General features: G+C 37.3%; 3 protein-coding genes across 6 annotated transcripts; 1 reads left to right on the top strand and 2 right to left on the bottom strand.

Annotated features, from left to right (window-relative positions):
• Positions 1–4: 4 nt before the first annotated feature.
• Positions 5–2,582, bottom strand: LOC132164427 (E3 ubiquitin-protein ligase SIRP1). Of its 2 annotated transcripts, none has more exons than XM_059574939.2 (2): positions 2,331–2,582; positions 5–1,478 (listed from the first exon to the last, which is right to left on the bottom strand). In XM_059574939.2, exon 2 carries the CDS (start codon positions 1,418–1,420, stop codon positions 206–208), a length of 1,215 nt encoding a protein of 404 aa, XP_059430922.1. In that variant the 5' UTR covers positions 1,421–1,478; positions 2,331–2,582; the 3' UTR covers positions 5–205. The 2 variants fall into 2 exon arrangements, with proteins under 2 accessions (XP_059430922.1, XP_059430923.1); XM_059574940.2 differs by lacking the exon at positions 2,331–2,582 and adding an exon at positions 1,958–2,091.
• Positions 2,583–4,946: 2,364 nt separating this feature from the next.
• Positions 4,947–9,743, bottom strand: LOC132162745 (uncharacterized). 2 transcript variants are annotated; one of them, XM_059572972.2, is made up of 5 exons: positions 9,642–9,743; positions 9,334–9,527; positions 8,366–8,684; positions 6,925–7,020; positions 4,947–5,985 (listed from the first exon to the last, which is right to left on the bottom strand). In XM_059572972.2, the coding sequence occupies exons 1-5, from the start codon at positions 9,735–9,737 to the stop codon at positions 5,950–5,952; spliced, it is 741 nt and encodes a 246-aa protein (XP_059428955.1). In that variant the 5' UTR covers positions 9,738–9,743; the 3' UTR covers positions 4,947–5,949. The 2 variants fall into 2 exon arrangements, with proteins under 2 accessions (XP_059428955.1, XP_059428956.1); XM_059572973.1 differs by lacking the exon at positions 4,947–5,985 and adding an exon at positions 6,103–6,511.
• A 3,062-nt stretch (positions 9,744–12,805) lies between these two features.
• On the top strand, positions 12,806–17,272 carry LOC132164774 (chromosome-associated kinesin). Of its 2 annotated transcripts, none has more exons than XM_059575330.2 (7): positions 12,806–13,086; positions 13,182–13,259; positions 14,951–15,003; positions 15,257–15,393; positions 15,474–15,538; positions 16,828–16,886; positions 17,007–17,272. In XM_059575330.2, the coding sequence occupies exons 1-7, from the start codon at positions 12,837–12,839 to the stop codon at positions 17,094–17,096; spliced, it is 732 nt and encodes a 243-aa protein (XP_059431313.2). In that variant the 5' UTR covers positions 12,806–12,836; the 3' UTR covers positions 17,097–17,272. The 2 variants fall into 2 exon arrangements, with proteins under 2 accessions (XP_059431313.2, XP_059431312.2); XM_059575329.2 differs by having other exon boundaries at positions 13,167–13,259.
• The last annotated feature ends 500 nt before the right edge of the window (positions 17,273–17,772 follow it).

The raw sequence follows: 17,772 nt of genomic DNA, 5'->3' as shown, positions 1-17,772 counted from the left end.
AAAAAAAAGGTAAAAAGAAAAATTTATACAAATGAAGAAGAGTAGGTCAAATAGGAACGTAGAAATTCTTGTAAGAGGGCAAGAGATCTACAAAACACTGAAGGATGACAGCACAAATTGATCTTACCGATTCAGATGCTATATACATAAAAGCAAGGCATAAAATTCAGGCAACAGAGTAAAAAAAAAACTGACGAAAATATAATCAATTATCATCGGTTTGAGATGAAGCATTTCCACCTCCGGTTGAATTAGCCGACGAAGATGAGGAGTTTGAGGAAGAATTCCCTCCACCCGAAGAAGAAAAGAAACCATTAAAAGGCCATAGAAATGAAAACCTTCTCCCACTTCCACTTCTCCCATCCCCTCCATCTCCCTCTTCATTACTACCATTACCATGACCAATTTCACTCTCATTACTCTCCCTCTCCCTCTGATTACTGCTGTTCCTAGAAGCATCTGTATCACGCTTGGTCTCATCAGCAGGCAACTGAAACCTGCAAACTGGACAAGAACAATGAAGCTCCAGCCATGGCATAATACATCCACTATGAAATTTATGCTTACATGGCATCTCCTTTGCTTCGGCACCAATCTCAAAATCATCCAAACACACTGAACACTGCAAGTTCTCCTTAACTGTCACAGTAGGTAATGCTTCAACTGCCTCCTTTTGTGCAGGTGGAGGACCATATCTATTTGGATCATTCTCAGCCAAATGCTGCAGCAATAAATCTAAACCAGGTCCAATAAAATAATCACCTAAAGACCCAATGTGGCTCTGATTCTCGCTTTGACTCCCCCTGCTGGAATCATAAGAACCCTGAACAATGATAGTCTGATTGAAAGGGTTGATCAAAACCAGGCGCTCTCTTTCTCTTTCTCTTTCTCTATCTCTATCTCTATCTCTTTCCCTATCCCTCTCTCTATCCCTATCAACTTCAGAATTCTCAGATAATTCAGAGGCCATTCCAGCTCGAATGCCTTGGAGCAATTGAAGTATAGTAGCTGAGCTTCTTCTCCTTCTCCTCATTATGGACTCAAGTTCACGATCCAATTCAGTCTCCCCTCCCCCGTGGCCGTGGCCATGGCCATCCTCATGGTCATTGTCATTGTCATGTTCATCATCTTCATCTCCAAACTCGAACTCAATTTGTCTGAATCTTCGGCGCCGGCGACGGGGTTGATTGCCCATCATGCCGAGCAATATAGGGGCCCAGAGAGAGAGGGCGCGCTCGGACCCAAAATCGGTGTCAGTATCTACGTCCGCTTGGGCTTGATTGTCCCTAATGGTTGTGCTATTCATCTCTTCAACAAATCCACTTTGGCAAAATGGGCATTTGATCTCAACTTCCAGGATGGGATCGATATATTGAGAGCACATGTGACACCAATACCTTGCAGCTACTGCTTCCTCCATTCTCTTCTCTTTCTTCTTTCTTTTTTCTCCACCACCACCACTTTACGTTTGCCTTCCTCTGCCACAATCAGAAACAAAAATTCACATCATATAAACTCAATGAATAAAACACCCCCACGACAACCCCATGCCATAGTCACAACAACTCATTCGCAGCAGAAACAATAATACAGACAATTTGTAGAATTTGACAGATCTAGCTCATGAACACCTTTTTATACCACGACAGGGATTACAATAGAGAAATTAAACAACAACAACAACAACAACAAAAATCCCCATTTTGTTTTTCCTTTTCTTTTTCTTTGGGAGAATCAACAGGCACAGAAAGCTTAATTTCCAAAAACATTGTTCGAGATTGGAGAAGAAAGGGGTCAAAGATTTGTAAATCCATCAACCAACAGAAAAACAGATGATCATCCCCGAAGGACCCCAAGAAGAAAAAGAAGCAAAAGGGTATTAAAACCTGAACAAATTGCAAAGAAAAAAAAAAAAGGGAGATAGAGAGATTTCGATTTCGAGGTTATGTGGTCTTACCAAACCCTGAACAGCTACCGCAGAGAGAAAATTGGATCTTTCTTTCTTCTTTTTTCAAGAGCTTTATGGGAATTTGACGTAGGAGGAAATAAGGGGGTTCTAAATTTGATTTTTATTTTTTATTTTTATTTTTAAAACGAAGAAGAAGAAGGTTAGGTGAGAGAGATTAAAGCCAAAGTGAAATCAAGAAGAAAAAAGAAGGATCTGGAAGCATCTTATTCGATTCATATTCAAACAAAATTTACAAATAAAACTCTTCTTTTTGAACATATTTGACACGCAAACTAAAACCAAATGAATTAGCGCCCGCGATTTCCAGGAAACATAACATAACTTGATACATTCAAAGACAAAAAGGTGAAGAAATGTTTACCAAAGTTTTTGGCTGCTGCGTTGAAATCAATCTCTGGCTCCGTCTTCGCTTTCTCTTTCTTTCTTTCTTGATTTTATTTATTATTATTTGGCAAGGAAAAAAAACAAAGAAAGGAGAGAAAGGAAAAATGGGCAATCAATGAATATCACTGCAAATATTCTGATACACAACAACAAGGACAACCCAACCCCTCTCCACTCTCTCTCTCTTTCTCTCTCTCTTCCTTTATTTTCTTTTTCTTCTATTTCTGAGACGCGTATATGTATGCGGTGGCAACCTCTCATTCATTCTCTGCTTTTTTCTTAACGATCGGATTATTCACAGAGACGGCTCCAGTTCCCAGTCATCCACAGCCCTTCGTTTTCTGTATTATATATTTTCCTTTTTTCTTTTTCTTTTTTTCCCCAACAACACTATTACTACTTACTCAATATATATTTAATCATTTCTACGCCTCCATCTCAAAACATTAGTTTAATATTTAATCAAGAGAAACACTGTTCCCTGTTCCCTCTTCCCCTTTGACAGGGGTGTAAAAAATAATCGGAAAATCGGAACCGGGACTGAAAAATTGGGGACCGGTTCCGGTTCTGGTGCCAAAAAAAAAAAAAAATCGGGACCCGGGTTCCTGTCCCGGTTTTTGACACCCGGTAAAAACCGGAAAAACCGAAATCGGGTCTTATATATATATATATTAATTCTTTAGTCTTTTACGCAGCATTTAGGACCTTAGGCAATTAGGTTTCTCACTTTTCCGGTTTTGAAGGTTTTAAAATGATTTTTAGGGTATTTTAAAAAATTTGAATTTTTATTTCTAAGGCTCATATAGGCAAAAACATTGATTTTTTAGAATTTTTAGGTTTTTTTAGGTTTATTTTTTAATTATTTGGAACAATCACAATAAAGCCTCTTTAATTTAGACAAAAATATTAATAGCTTTTTTTTTTTAAATGACTAACTTATGAAAAAAATAATGGGCTTATTTTAGGTCCAATACCTAAAATAAGCTCCAAACACTATTTTTTTTCAAAAACCGGTTACCGGACAGGGTAAAATCGGAACCGGCCGGGAACCGGGACCCCGGTCAACCGAGGTCCCGGTTCCGGTTCTGGTTTCCCAAAACCGAGAACCAGGGTACCCCGGTTCCAGTTCCGGTTTTGGCCAAAAACCGGAAAACCGGACCGGGTTGACTCCCCTAGGCCTTTGATTTAGAAAAAAACAAAAACAAAAAAACACTGTTTACCATATTTTTAACTCAAATTAATTTTACCCCAACCGTTAGCATGCACACTATTTGCTTCAATCCGTAAGAGCCCACGCAAATATGATGCTGCAGAATTTGACATGAAATATTTATGATTGGCAAATTTGACATGATCTTCACGAAATTAACATATAAAATTTAAGAGATGTATACTCTAATTAAATAGATGAAATTATTTTCTTATATTTTAACATTATTCCAGCTCGACATAGGAACATAAAATCCTAGGCATAAAATAAAAATAATAATAATGTAGTGAGGCAGGGTGGTTGTGATTGAAACAGAGTGATTCGGTGGTATTTGATAGATGTAAATCGGAGGTAATTATTAAGCAAGAATAGGTAATGCCAGCCCGAATTGAATTGAAATACTTTTTGCCACGCCCACACCCACGCTCACGCCAAGCAATCGGATACATCATATATCACACAGCACAGCCTTGTAGTTGTGGACCCTTTGAATCATCATCTTGTCCATACTTTCCGCCTTGTCATCAATCCAATCATAATTTCCCAGCGTTTTCCTGGATGAATAAGTTTAAGGATGTTATAATTTTTGAGTCCAAAATAGAAGAGATGCCAACGGTAATGATTCTGAGGTGACAACCTCAGCTTCTTCCCCCAAACATGTGATTACTTTTACTTTTATTTGCACTACTTTTTGTCCTTCTTCTCTCTTTTTTTTTTTTTTTTTTTTTTTTTTTTTTTTCTACTCGTAAATCCCATTTACAACGTATTATACTCTGCCTTAAACCATCCTCCTACATGACCTTTCTACCACTCATTCCCCACCTACTTTGTCCATAAATATTAAATAATAATAAGAAGAAGAAGTAGTAAAAACCTTGAATGTTTCAAATACGCATCTTCTCGATCAGCCTAAATGCCTAATGGAACCCAAGGGGACCACTACCGTACAATAACAACCAGGTATATACATAAACATAGCTATTAGATATGCTGTTCGGCGCGTTGGTATTAGCTCCGACGTTGACAAATAAATTAAAAACTTCCCGCTGCCCATGCAATTTGCTGCTTCTTGTGCAAAAGGATCACAATTATTAATACATAGGACAAAACAATAACGTACAAGAATACTAAAATTTACACGGTTTCATCAGTGTGATAAGTGGATAGAATCACCAAAAAATGATGGAAACCAACACTTTAGATCATCACTTGTACCTGTCATACAATTGGTTGGTGTGACAGTAAAAATCAGCTATTATATTAACTGCCAAGTCATCTAATTGTACATGAGTTTGGTTTGATTTTCTTGGTTTTTTTCTCTGCTTGCTTGTTAGGAAAATAGAGGGAAGTGAAAGAAATCATAGACAGAGAGAATTCAAGAGAGACTCGTGAAATTGCAATTGTTAATATAACCTACATAATTTATGATTACATCCTGGTAATTGTAGTAAAAGCATGATTAGAATGAAAAAACAACAATACATGGAATATATTCATCCACTTTGAAAATATTGCAGCTATATTTCATGAATCATGACATTTGAACGGGCTGTCAAACCCACCAAAAAATGAAGTGAAAGAAGTAAGCCACTAGGATCTGAAAGGCTTTTGCCAATCTGACTTGGGGAACAACATGCAATTAAGGTGGCATTTGGTAAATAGGTTAGCCTAGACACTATAGTTGATGTAGATTGATGTTAAAAAAAAAAAAAAAAAAAAAAAAAAATTAGTATAAAAAAGTAAAAAAATGGTTATGAAAAAAGTGAAAAATTTTTGTTCTGTAATAATTTTTTTATTTGAATAATAATAAAAAGTGAATGATGTGATATAAAAAGTAAAAATGTTAAAATGTTTTGATGTTGATGTGATATAAAAAGTAAAAAAGTTAGAATATTTTGATATTAATTTTTTTGAAAAATGGTAATAAATAGTAACGAAGGAAACCCCAACTCATTTACCAAACAAAGCCTTAGGGTAGCTGAACACGACAACATTGGTGGCGCTAGCCTAGATCCACCACCATGGAAATCAGAATTCAGTACGAGCCAAAACTGGATTGCCTAGCTGCAGCTGTAACGTTTCCAGGAGAATACACCCATATGCACTAGACAGGCCTAGCCAGGATAGCATAATTCAAATACGGCTCTCAAATGGCAAAACCTTTTGACACTGTCACACTCCCTACAGATAAAGGGAAATAGGTCTCCTTTAACTTTGATAAGCAGCGCTTTTACCCTCGGAAAAAAAAAAATGGCTAAAAATTGTAACTGTACAAAACCTACTCCGATACAGTCTGGCCGCATTTACTAATGAAAAGAAACCTCAGAACAATAATTATGGAGTGGATACCGAGGAGAAAAAAATTTCATGGATACCACACTTAAGTTCAAATTGTTTGAGGCTGGCTTGCTCCAACCTCCTCCTGCAAGGAATATACAAGTTAAAAACAAAATTGCAAATTGGCATTCTACGTGACTCAAAAAAAAAAAAAAAAAAAAACAAAAACAAAAACTAATTATAAGGTTAATAATAATAATAACAAAACGATGTCCAACTTTTTGTAAATATCAACAGCAATCACATACTCAACTCAACTGCAATCACTCAACCAACATGAAATATAGTATGCTAAGACGCATGGACCAATCTTGTAAATAATCCATAAGTTCCGAACCAGATAATTTTAATAGCATACATTTGAAGAGGTATCAAAGAGCAGAAAATAAGCCTATAACCTACTAGCACTGTGGCTTAGTGGGTGAAAAATAACCTCGAGGAAAGAGTTCAAAGAGAGGGGGAAAAAAAGGAATATAAAAAAAGAACAGAAAAAAGCATGCTACTCAAATTTACTAAAACAAAAGCAAGAAGAACAACCAATTTTCTAGTTAGTTGGAGCAGGAAAGCAGCATCAGGAACGCAAAGCAACTGACTGAATAAACCTGTCAACCCTGAAGGCCCAAAATGACTTTCTATTTAGTAACATAGAAAAAGTCCATGGGAACAGCATATAGTTGTAGCTAAAATTGAGGACCACTCATGCAGAGTCAAATTCTGGGAGTGGGAAATTCATGTTATCTGAAAGAGAGACTACCACTACAGAAAATGCGTACAGATACATAGTTATTTTATTGCCATGTGAGTGTGCCCATTCTGCTCATGGCCAGATCAAACTACTCTACTTGGCACTTTTTATTTGCTTCTTATTTACTTACAATTTGGAAGAAGAATGGAAATTTTTTTTTTTTTTAAAAAAAAAAAAAATCACTGATTCTTGAAATTGAAAATTTTCATATTTTTCTGGCTAAATGAGTAACCAACCCATATGAGCAAAATTAAGAAAAATGGAGTAACAAGTACTTACATCTATAGCCTGAAATGATCTGCCTACAGATGGCTTCAACTGAGAAGCTTCGGCAGCAGAAGTAGATCCCTTGTCACCATTACCCTGATTTTGACCCTACAAACAGATAGCACAAAGAGATGCAAAATGATAAATAACCACTAATATCTTCATATAAATAAGAAATGAGATCATAGAGGTTGGAAGAATCCGAACATATGAAACATCACCACTCAACTCAACTCAACTAAATCTCTATCCCAATTAAATTTGGGTCGTCTTATTATCAAAGGAAACAACACAAGTCCAAAATCGCGATAGCAGCTTCAATCATTTACATCATAGTAGAAGATAGCTTTGCATACAAACACTCAATCTATAAGATATTAGTCTATTATACAATAGAGATAGAGTCTATGAACAGATTCATAGCTAGGATAATGGCAGCATCCCTCCAACACTCAACTAGAGGAAAAAACAAATGACTGAAAAAGGCTAACTCACGTGTAAGAGAAAAGAACAGCTTACAACCTTTATAGAGGTATAAACAGAGTTTAATCATCTTTTTCCCCAAGAGCACTGCCAAAGACGAGTTGATCAACTCTGACCCATTACTTCAAAGGTGAATAAAAGAGGCCTAGGTAACACACTAGATAACATTCGCTCCCAAGCAATTGGAATAAATGTGTTGGTGGGTAAATTACCATACGTTTCACTAAAAAGGTTATGAGAGAATCACAGACAATCTTGCTGACATCTCACCATCAGCAATCAAAATGAACAAAACCAAGGCGGTTCATATAAAAATGTTCAGTCACGTAACAAGGATAAATAATCCAAGTCACGCGGGAAGGTGGTAGTGTCGGTGTCCTTGCCTTATGTTATTACTCGATGAGGAATTTCAGAATCTTCGCTTGAATAGTAAAGAACAAATTTCATGAGTCACTCTCAGATCATCCCAAAGATGACAAAGTCTAACCAATAGAAATTATAAAATCCTAAATGAATTAGAGACTCTCCTAAAACACCTTCTAAACTAAGTAAAAGATATTAAAATGCATACTCATATAGGTCAAGGGTAGCTTGTGTAATCAAAAGAATTTATATCAGGTCACTTTACTTTTTTGTTATTAGTTGTTTCATAGTTCTACCCTATTCTGTTGTTCATTTCTTGTAAATTCGCAAGTCATCAGCCAAGTTATTGATCAACGTTTTTTGGATAACTAAAGTTATTGATCAACTCCTAGGTCAGATACCACATAACCGATCTATCACAAATCTCAGTGTCCAAATCTCATATTTACAACTTGTTAACAAAAAGTCTCATCATATATAAATACACACACACAGAGGATAAAGATGAAATAAAAATTTTACCAAATTTTTTGGGAACAAACAGATGAAAGTTCACCCAAAGAAAGTCAAATAGGTGTTCTATTGCAAATAAGTGAGAATACCATACCCCACACGAACGTCTACTATCTTGACCATCAAAGAGAGATGAGTAGTAAGCAGGGTCATAGATAGATCCTCCTAAAATGTCATCGGACTCTGAGGATTGCCTGACTACAGCAGGAGTTGCAGGACTCAGAAAACTACTTCTTAAATCAAAATCTGCTTCTTGAGAAACTGTAGTGTCAACATTCGAAACCCCCAACCTGTAAATCTGAATCCATAACAATGAGGATGACAACCTCACAGTAAACCCAATGATTTGCATTGCCAGAGTGAGTCTCACTGAAAATATAATGAATTGTCCATAATAAACAGTAGAAATGTTCCTGCAGAGACAAAATTTTCGCTAGATAAGATATTAGAATTAACAAACACATGCACACAAATACGTTTCATGTACACACAGAATATGGCATTGCCACATGAGCCAATACAAGTTCATATTGGAAAATTATTTCACAACCAGATTCCATTTTTTCGAAATGTGAAGTTGTAGAGAACACAACCATATGCTGCAGCAATCTGTACAAATTCTTGTACCACTTATTAGAGTCCTTGTTTGTTAAATCTCCGCTTATCCCAAAAGCATAAGCTAATAGAAAATGATAAATTTGATAGTTTAATTAAATACTTTAACACTCATTTTACGTGCAGGACCAAACAACACGCGAACTATTTTATTTAAATGAGAGCAAGCTTAGAAAATCTGCTCGTATAACTTGTTATCTCAAAAACTTAAAGCCGAGAGGAAATGATGAATTTGCTCGTTTAATTACTGCTTTAAACATTGTTCGCCAAACATTTGTTGCATTATGAATAAATAAAGCAGCGCATAAGAAGGCATGAGTGAGGGGTTAAAGAGTTGAAATCAAATAATTAGTTGTTCTGGCGTCACAGCTAGAAGACTTATTCAAACAAATACGCTTTTATTTGAAAAGAAATAATAAAAGATAAAAAGGGGGAGGGGAGACTGACCAAATGTCGTGAGTGAAGAGGATGAACCAGAAGATATCGAGGAAGATAGCGCAGAAGAGGAGAACCGCATAGGTACGCCCAAGGCTTTGACTGCTGCTCTCTATGGCTACCAGAGCGAACAACGCGATGGACAGATTTATCAGCAACACTCCGTTGTACAATGCGCCCAGTGATCCAATCAACGCGCTACCAATCTGTTTTATTTGTTTGATTTTTTTTTTTTTTTTAAAAAAAAAAAAGAGCCCTAATTAATTGAAGTTTTTTATTTGGAAAATGAAATGTAATAGAAAAAGAGAAGAAATAGTAACCTGAATGTAGATGAGGATGACGGCGAAAGATTGAAGGCTATCGTAATCGCGAAGCCATGGCTGTATTCGATCCCTCAATGATGAACAAAGCATCATATGCCCCCCCCCCAAACCCCTTCCCCAACCCCTTCGAATCCCTATTTTCTTCCCTTCTTTGTTTTTTTTTTTCTGAACCCTAAATGAAATGACTACTTAAACAAGGGAATTTGCATTTCAAATGAATCTGAAACTGTTGGTTTTGGCGGGACCAAATTGAAGAAGAAGAAGAAGCAGACATCGATACTCTGTCTCTGGCCTCTGCCACCAGAAGAAGATAATTACTACGGCACTAACAGCATACATGGAGGCATAAATGCTTTTTTGGTTAATTAACAGTTTTGCTTAGATGGAGGCACTAACAGCATACATGGAGGCATGGGCGCATAGCGAATGACGGAAACCGAAAAAAAGCCGCTGCCTCCGTTCTCCTTTTCGTTGTTCCTCTCGAACTAACTTTCCCTTTTTCTTTTCCCTGTAATTAGGAGTTAATACAAATTTGTTCTTACAATTTTTTTTTTTTTTTAATTTAATTTATTAAATTCACGTATTATTTTATATATATTTTTTAACTTCAACCCAATTTTTTTTTGATTTTTTTTTTTTTTTTAAAAAAATATATTTATAATTATTGTTAGTGTCTGATTGTTGTTTCCGTATTAGCCACATTATACTAGCTAGTAATCTAAGTAATATATATAAAATTAAGACTTAAAAAGAAAGGCCAAAAAAAGAAAGAAAAAAAAAAAGAAGGATAAATGAATTTACATTGACCATTAGGTGTAACGCTTGGGTTGAATAAAGCATATCCTTTGTGTCTATTCTTTGCTTGCTCAGAGAGGGATCTGGATCCCCTGCAATTCAAGGGGAATTCCAAATTCTGAATGGTCTAAAGCTATCATTAATCCTAACTCTCATCTTGGCATCCCTTCGGATCAAGTTTGGGAGTTTCAGATTTCTGCTTTAGTTACTATGGACTGCATTTGGTTAGCTAGAAACAAGCTTATTCACAATGACTCTGTTCCGGATCCAGTTTCTTGTTTGAAGTCCATTAGCTCCATCGTTAAAGCTCATCATAAAGCATGGCTTGAATTAGCTTCTGTCCCTGAAGCTTGGTCTCCTCCTCCCCTTGGCTTCTTGAAAGCTAATTTTGATGTTGCCATTCGCCCCTTGTTTAGTGTTGCAGCTGTGGTCCTTAGTGATCACACAGGTCTTATCGTGGCTGCCTATACTAAGAAGTTACCCCATCTAGATGCCACTATTGGGGAAGCCAATGCTGCTCTCTTGGCAGTTAGTTTTGCTGCTGATTTTGGTTGTTCCTCTATTCTCCTTGAAGGGGATTCTCAGCTTTGCATCCTTGCCATCAACAAAGATCATCTCTTTTCAGATTGGCTTTGTGCCCCTGTGATTGTGATATTCGCTTGCATTTGCTGCGGTTTGCTAATTGGACCGCGTCGAAAGTTTCAAGATGTGCTAACTCAAGAGTACACTCGGTTGCTAAATGGGCCGCTTCCCACAATGTGTTTGGAAGCATTCCCGCTTGTTCTCCTTTTCTCTCCTCCTTTCGGATTAGGAGCGGGAGAGACCCGCCTTTGTAGTCCTTTCCCCCTTCCCCTCTTTGCTTAAAAAAAAAAAAAAAAAAAAAAGTGAATTCCAAATTCTAGAATTAGAATATTAATGGTCCAAAATGTGCCATGTGGTTAAAAACACTTTCCTCTCAAACCCATTGTTTTTAGACACCAAAAACACTTTCCCTCCCAAAACCCACTTGTTTTTAGATACCAAAAGACTTTCCCTCCCAAATTAAATCTTCTCCCTCACGTCTGAAAAAAAAATATATCTCAGCTGCAATTTTCTTTCAGACGTGAAGAAGAAGTGGGTTTTTGGAGGGATGTCTAGATGTGAGGAAGAAGAAAGCAGAGGAAGAGGAAGAAGAAGGGTAAAGCTGAAATTTTGTTTTTTTCAGACGTGATGAAGAAGTGGGTTTTGGTGGGTTTGGGAAGAAAGTGGTTTTAACCACGTGGCACATTTTGGACCATTAATATTCTAATTCTAGAATCTGGAATTCCCCTGAAATTCCAGGGGATCCAGATCCGAGAGCTCAGAGACTGTATGTGTGCAGTGTACCTACTCCTAGTCTCCCTCTACCACCACCGTTCGTGCACTGACACGTGATGCACGAGATTTGGTACTTAATTTTCTTTTTTTCTTTAACGTGCTACAAGCCTACAATTGTAATAGTTATGAAAACCAAATACTGTTACTGTTAAGCGTATTTTAGGATTGAAAACCTTCACTCAGAAACTATAATTAAGATAAGGAAAAAGGTTTTTTTTTTTCAAGGTCTATTTGTTTTGGCGTATAAATATTTTTTGAATTTTTATTTCTTATTTTTGAGCATTTTATAAAGTTAAAAATATTATTAATCTTATGTTAGTAAAAGATTTAGTACCTCTATCATTTCTCTACTTTTACACTTCTTATTTAGGTTAACTAATTTTTGCCATTCTCTCACACCTTTGAGTAGCCAATTGTGAAAAGGCCCTTCGCAAAACATGCATGCCCGAGTAGGTATTGGGCTACCCAAGCGCCTGCCTGAACAGACAAGCTTCATGAGGTGTCATTTCACAATTGTCTACCCAAATTTCAAGTAATATGAGAAGATAATTGCACTAAATCTCAATCTCACCTCCAAAGACCTTTTATTCTCTCACTCTCTTTTTTCATAGCTCCTCTTCAATGTCACTCTCGTCCTCGTAGCTTCTCAAATTATATAAAAATATAAGAAATATTAGGCGATTTTTCATACGAGCCAATTGTCGAAAATTATTTTTAAGGTTGCACACACAAACAACAAAAAATAACAAGGTTTATTAGATATTTTTAAGCTGAAAATATTTACTGACAATAAAATATTTTAGGACGAAACAAGCTAGGCCTAAATTAGATGAAATGCAAAGATTTAAAAGAAAACTTTGTAAAATATTGACAATAATCTTTATTTAAAGTAATAATAATAATCTCTGCATAGGCGGGCTCATAGACGGCCCATATCCAAGATGGAGCGGCCCACCGAATATGAGAAAAGAAACAAGGCAAGCACGCAAAAGAAAAGAAATAAACAAAGAGACCGGTACGACCTGCTTCGGGGAAGAAAAAATGGCGGAGACGGCGTCGTCGGGGGCTGAAGAAGCGGCAATGGAGCCGCAAAAGGAAAAGCAAGAATCGCAGGCATCATCATTATCATCAATAGCGTCAATGGCGGAGGATCTGCAACATAGTGTGATCGAATCGACTCGTTCTCTCCAGCAGAACTCTTCCGACCATCTTCGCACCTTACAGGATTTCGTACCGCGTGCGTTGTCCCGGTGTAGAAGCTATGAGGACGCTTTCTTCATCAAAATCAAAGGTCAATCGATCCTCGTAATAATTTTTATTTTGAATTTGTAGGAAAGATGTGTTTCTTTTGCATTAACAAAAAGGATTTAGTTGCATGCCTTTCAGATGAGTTGAAGAGGGCGAGGGAACATCCAGGTGCGGCTGTCGGGGTTGCAGCAACCGCTGCTTTTCTTCTTTTGCCAGGTATTCATTTCGCATAAAAAGGATTTGCTAAAAGCTTAGCTCATACTTGCACAATGGCCGTATGCTATTTTCCATATCAAAGGACGGTACTCCAGTAAATCAGAGAGGGGTTAAGGGAGGGATAATGACTTATATGGGGATGTAGGGTACCACTACTTAAATCCCCTGTTTGGGTTCAAAGGGAGAGAAATTGTATGATCACCTGAGACATTCTACAAATGAGTTTTCCCACGTAATTTAAGCTGTTAATATTCCATCGTAAATGGTGTCTCCAATCGTGGGATATCATGTGAAATGGAAAATAATCCTTACATTTAAAAAGAAAATCCATATGCAGCATAAGGGCTTTTTACCCAGGAGACCGACAATGGGGCAGAAGCCTCCGTGGAAGCCTTGTTCTATTGGAGAGATGCTTTAATTTATTTTGTGTCAATTGGAAATTGGTTATGGATTATCAAAATTTAGCTATTCTATCTATTTCAGTGAATATTGATAAGTTAGGGGACCTCTATCTATTTCAGTGAATATTGATAAGTTAGGGGACCCAGGGCCATATTACGTCCCTGAGTTGCTGTGGAAGGATTTTTGGAATGAGGGGGCGTTACTTACCCTTGAGCAAAAGATTAATCTAATAATTTGATTAGAGCTAGTTCTGTTAAAAGGGATGGGTTGAATACCTTAAAGGCACATTTGTCTTTGGTGAACAGCCTATTAGTTCCATCGGGGAGCAGAAATCTTGGTGTCTTTGATGCTTGTCGGGCTGCCCAAAACAGGTTGCCAGCATGCACTTGTTAGCAGCAAGATATCACAATGACTAGCATCTGTCAAAAAAAGAAGTGGGTTTATAAAATGTAAAAGAATGAATTATCATTCTTCTTATTCAATCATTCTGGCCTTATACTTGATAGATAACCCCAAGGGGTTGGCCCAAGTGGTGGAGGCCTTGGTCTTGAGGTATCATCCCTTTAAGGTCCAAGATTCAACATCTCATGGATGCAAACAATCCTTTGGGGCCAAACCCCCTGGTGAAAAGCTAGCGATTTAACCAATTCCATGTAGGAAAACTTCCGAGGGTGCGGTGTACGGGACTGAGATTTACTCTGTAGGGGTGGGTCCGAATGGCCCTGCCTTGGAGAGGTTCCCCGAAATTAAAAAAAAAAAAAAAAAAAAAAAAACACCAACTTGAGACATGCTGATCATGTGCTATCCATTATGAAGATAACCGTCGTCTTCGTGTTTGTGCATGCTGGATATTTAAGTTTTATATGATGTGCAGGACATAATACTTTATGAGTTCGACTTATCAAAAAATACTTTGAGTTCTAGTTAGGTGATTGATATGCCTGACACCATCTTGATCAGATGATGTTACACTAAAAGACGTTTTTATTTGTTTTGGAACGTTTTTCCCCTTCTCCCCATCACGTTTATATTTTCTAAAGTTAAGGATTTAAGATGAAATATAATCAGCTGTCTAGTTTGCTGATTATTGGGTCATAAATTGTGAATTGAACCTTCCAAGCACTTGCATGTAATTGCATTGTTCAGATAATGTCTAGCTCCTCGCATCTCTTCTTGATTAATGGATCTCTTGACTGGTCTAGACATAACTTTTATGTTAAATTATCTACTAATTTTGCCTCGTAAATCTTATGTGCACTGATTCCTACAGAGAATTGTTTTCTTTGCAGGCCCAAGAAGGTTTTTGTTTCGTCATACGCTAGGTCGACTACAAAGTGAGGAGGTATCTTTCTTTTTTTCTTTTTTCCTGAGATGCTTCTTTTCAATTATGAATAATATATATTTTTTAAAAAAAACTGTATCTGTACCGCTTAGTCTGTGATTGTCACTTGTTTTAGTACCGAAATTCTAAGATTGTAGGTTTCAGGTATTTCAATATATTAAAGATCATACTCTTCCGTTCTTTTGATACATTCCCCAACACCCCCCCCCCCCCCCCACCCACCCCTTCTCTCCCTCTACAAATATATATGCAGGCACAGTTTGTTAGAGCTGAGAAGAATGTGAAGGAGTTGAACCTTTCTGTTGATCTAATGAAGAAGGAGAGCAAAAAGTTGCTCGAAAGGGCAGCGCTTGCTGAAAAGGATTTGAACTATGGCCATACTGAGCTCATGTAGAAGTGATTTAAATACCCTAAATTAATTCTGTGGCTATTCCTTTACATTATCTGATTATTCCAATTGAAATGTGTAGGAAAGCTGGAAGTGAAATTCAAGACCTTGCGAAATCAGTTTATGAAGTTGAAGCACAAGCCGCAGGTTTGCGTTCTTGACTCTTTTCCTCCACTTCAACACCCACCCCACAACACCCCCCCCCCCCCCCCCCTCCCCCCCCCCCCCAAGGCGTCTCTCTCTCCTTTATCCTGTCCCCTTTCAGTTTGTTTGCTGTTGATGAGGTGTTACGACCATCAGAGCCTGATTGCTTCCATGGGAATTCTTTTTTACCTTGTCCAGAATTTGTGCTGTGGTCTGGTGCATTAGCACTGTCAAGGCTTTACTTTTGTTAAATTTGCTGATTTCACAATATGGTGCCCTTGGTTACATAAAAGGAGCTATATATGGTTATAGAGTGGAAAACGTAGAAATACAACTTTCCTGTGCCAATTATAAGCAAAACAGAAGTTAAAAGTTTCCAAAGGGACTTCGGGCTTAAGTATTTTGCTGTCTATATACTTTGTGACCATTCCCCACTAAGTAGCCAGATGTATGGTGCGAAAAGAGAGCAAAATGATCCATGATCATTTTTAAGGCATTTATTTTGTTGATTAGGAGGTCAGTTGAGGATTATGTGAGGTTTGAAATTGAATATATATTTTTTTTTTGGGTGAGTAACTGCAAGTATTATTAAAATGCAAAACAGTGCAACTCGGGTATGTATACAAGAGAAACACCTTATTAAAAGAGAGCACCATCCATAAGTCTCATTAGAACACCATCCACCCCACGAGTTGTCGTATTTAGATTTCACAACCACTCTCCATAAGGCCTCTCATGAGCATAGCACCAAAGCCACTTCCCCTAGTATTTTACTCTTATAATGTTTGTATCACTAGTATAAAATTTCCAAAGAACACAACGCGGGAGATTGGGATTTGGAAGTCAGTATGCGTCGCAAAGGCTTTCTCCTTAAATGAACAAACAACTAATAGTGAAGAGTAGAAGCAAGTTTTGTAGGGCTGTGAATACTACCCAAGATCAGCAACCATGAAATTTGGGGAGCTTTTGGTTGTCTAAGTTAGACGGAAGGTTGAGTTGGGTTTTGTGGATAGGATTTTTGGGTTGATCAGACTTGAAATGGTTCTGTTTCAGTCTGGTTGAGTCTCAAAACATGGAGTTTGATTTAAATATGAACTAGAGCAGTGTTCGGTGGATCCAGATTAGGCCTCACATCAGAATTAAGCCTACTTTCAATTTTCTTTTGGCTTTTAGACTTTGTCTTCATATTTTTTTTTTGGCCTTTTCTATTGCTGAACTCCTTGTATCCTGTGCAAGGTGCACTTATATCATTTATTTTATTTTATTATTATTTTTTTTCACATTTTATATAGAAATGATGGATGGGCTGCGAGAATACCCTGGTAGGGAGGCTTTGAAACTTCGAGCAGAGGCAAGTCAGTCATTGTCATGTTTATATTCTTCATTTTTCCCCAAAAGATTTTATTTATTTATATTTGGTTAGATGATAGTTACTTACTTAATTGAAGTTGTTCCTCCCCTCTCTCATTAGGTTGCTTCTATGGCTTCACTTGTGAAACAGCGGAGAGATAAGTTGAACAAACAGATAATGAAGATTTCTGAATTAGGGGTTCCCGTGTGATAAATAAGATAAATATCTTGATGACATTCCTTGGGTACCCTTTTTTCCCTTTTTCCTCCATTGTTATACATGAGGAGAAGAGTTGGTTTTTTTCACTTTCCCATATTTGTAATGCTTGTTGATCAATTTATATTTTTAAGCAGAAGCAGAACAGAATTACTTATAATTCGTAACTATTTTGGGTTAACATCCCCTCCCGGTCTCCTCCCCATTCATTCATGCATATGAAGTTGATTCCAGCCACAAAGCATAAGCAGTGGCAGGCATCAACTGATTACTTCTTTGAGAGCATGATTTTTCTTTCTTACGATTCATTTTCTAGTTGTAGTGGAAGTCATAACTCTTCGATCTTTAAAGAGTAAAATGACGTTAAGCACGTATAGGAACTAGAGTCAAGTAGTGCTTGATCTTGTAGAAGGGGTGACATGGTTGCATGTGCTTAATACAATCAAAGCCTATCCACATTCAGTAGCAATAGAGGCAAGGGTTCAAACTTCAAAGCAAAGGGGAATAGAATTGTAATGCTAATGTGCGCAAGGCTCACGGCTGTCAAGTATTAGCAATTTTAGCTGCATGTAATTTGTGACAACTTGTCTCATAGGCAGCTAGGCAGGCCATAAGACAGGAGGTCATCTTCATGCTAAGTTTTCCAGTTGCTGAAGTAGAACTTCTGATC

The sequence above is a fragment of the Corylus avellana genome, chromosome 8 (genome assembly GCF_965113065.1).
Source record: "Corylus avellana chromosome 8, dhCorAvel1.hap1.2, whole genome shotgun sequence".
NCBI classification, from domain to species: Eukaryota; Viridiplantae; Streptophyta; class Magnoliopsida; order Fagales; family Betulaceae; genus Corylus; species Corylus avellana.
The sequence above is the reverse complement of the archived record's forward strand: the minus strand, read 5'-3'. Positions and strand labels throughout refer to the sequence as shown.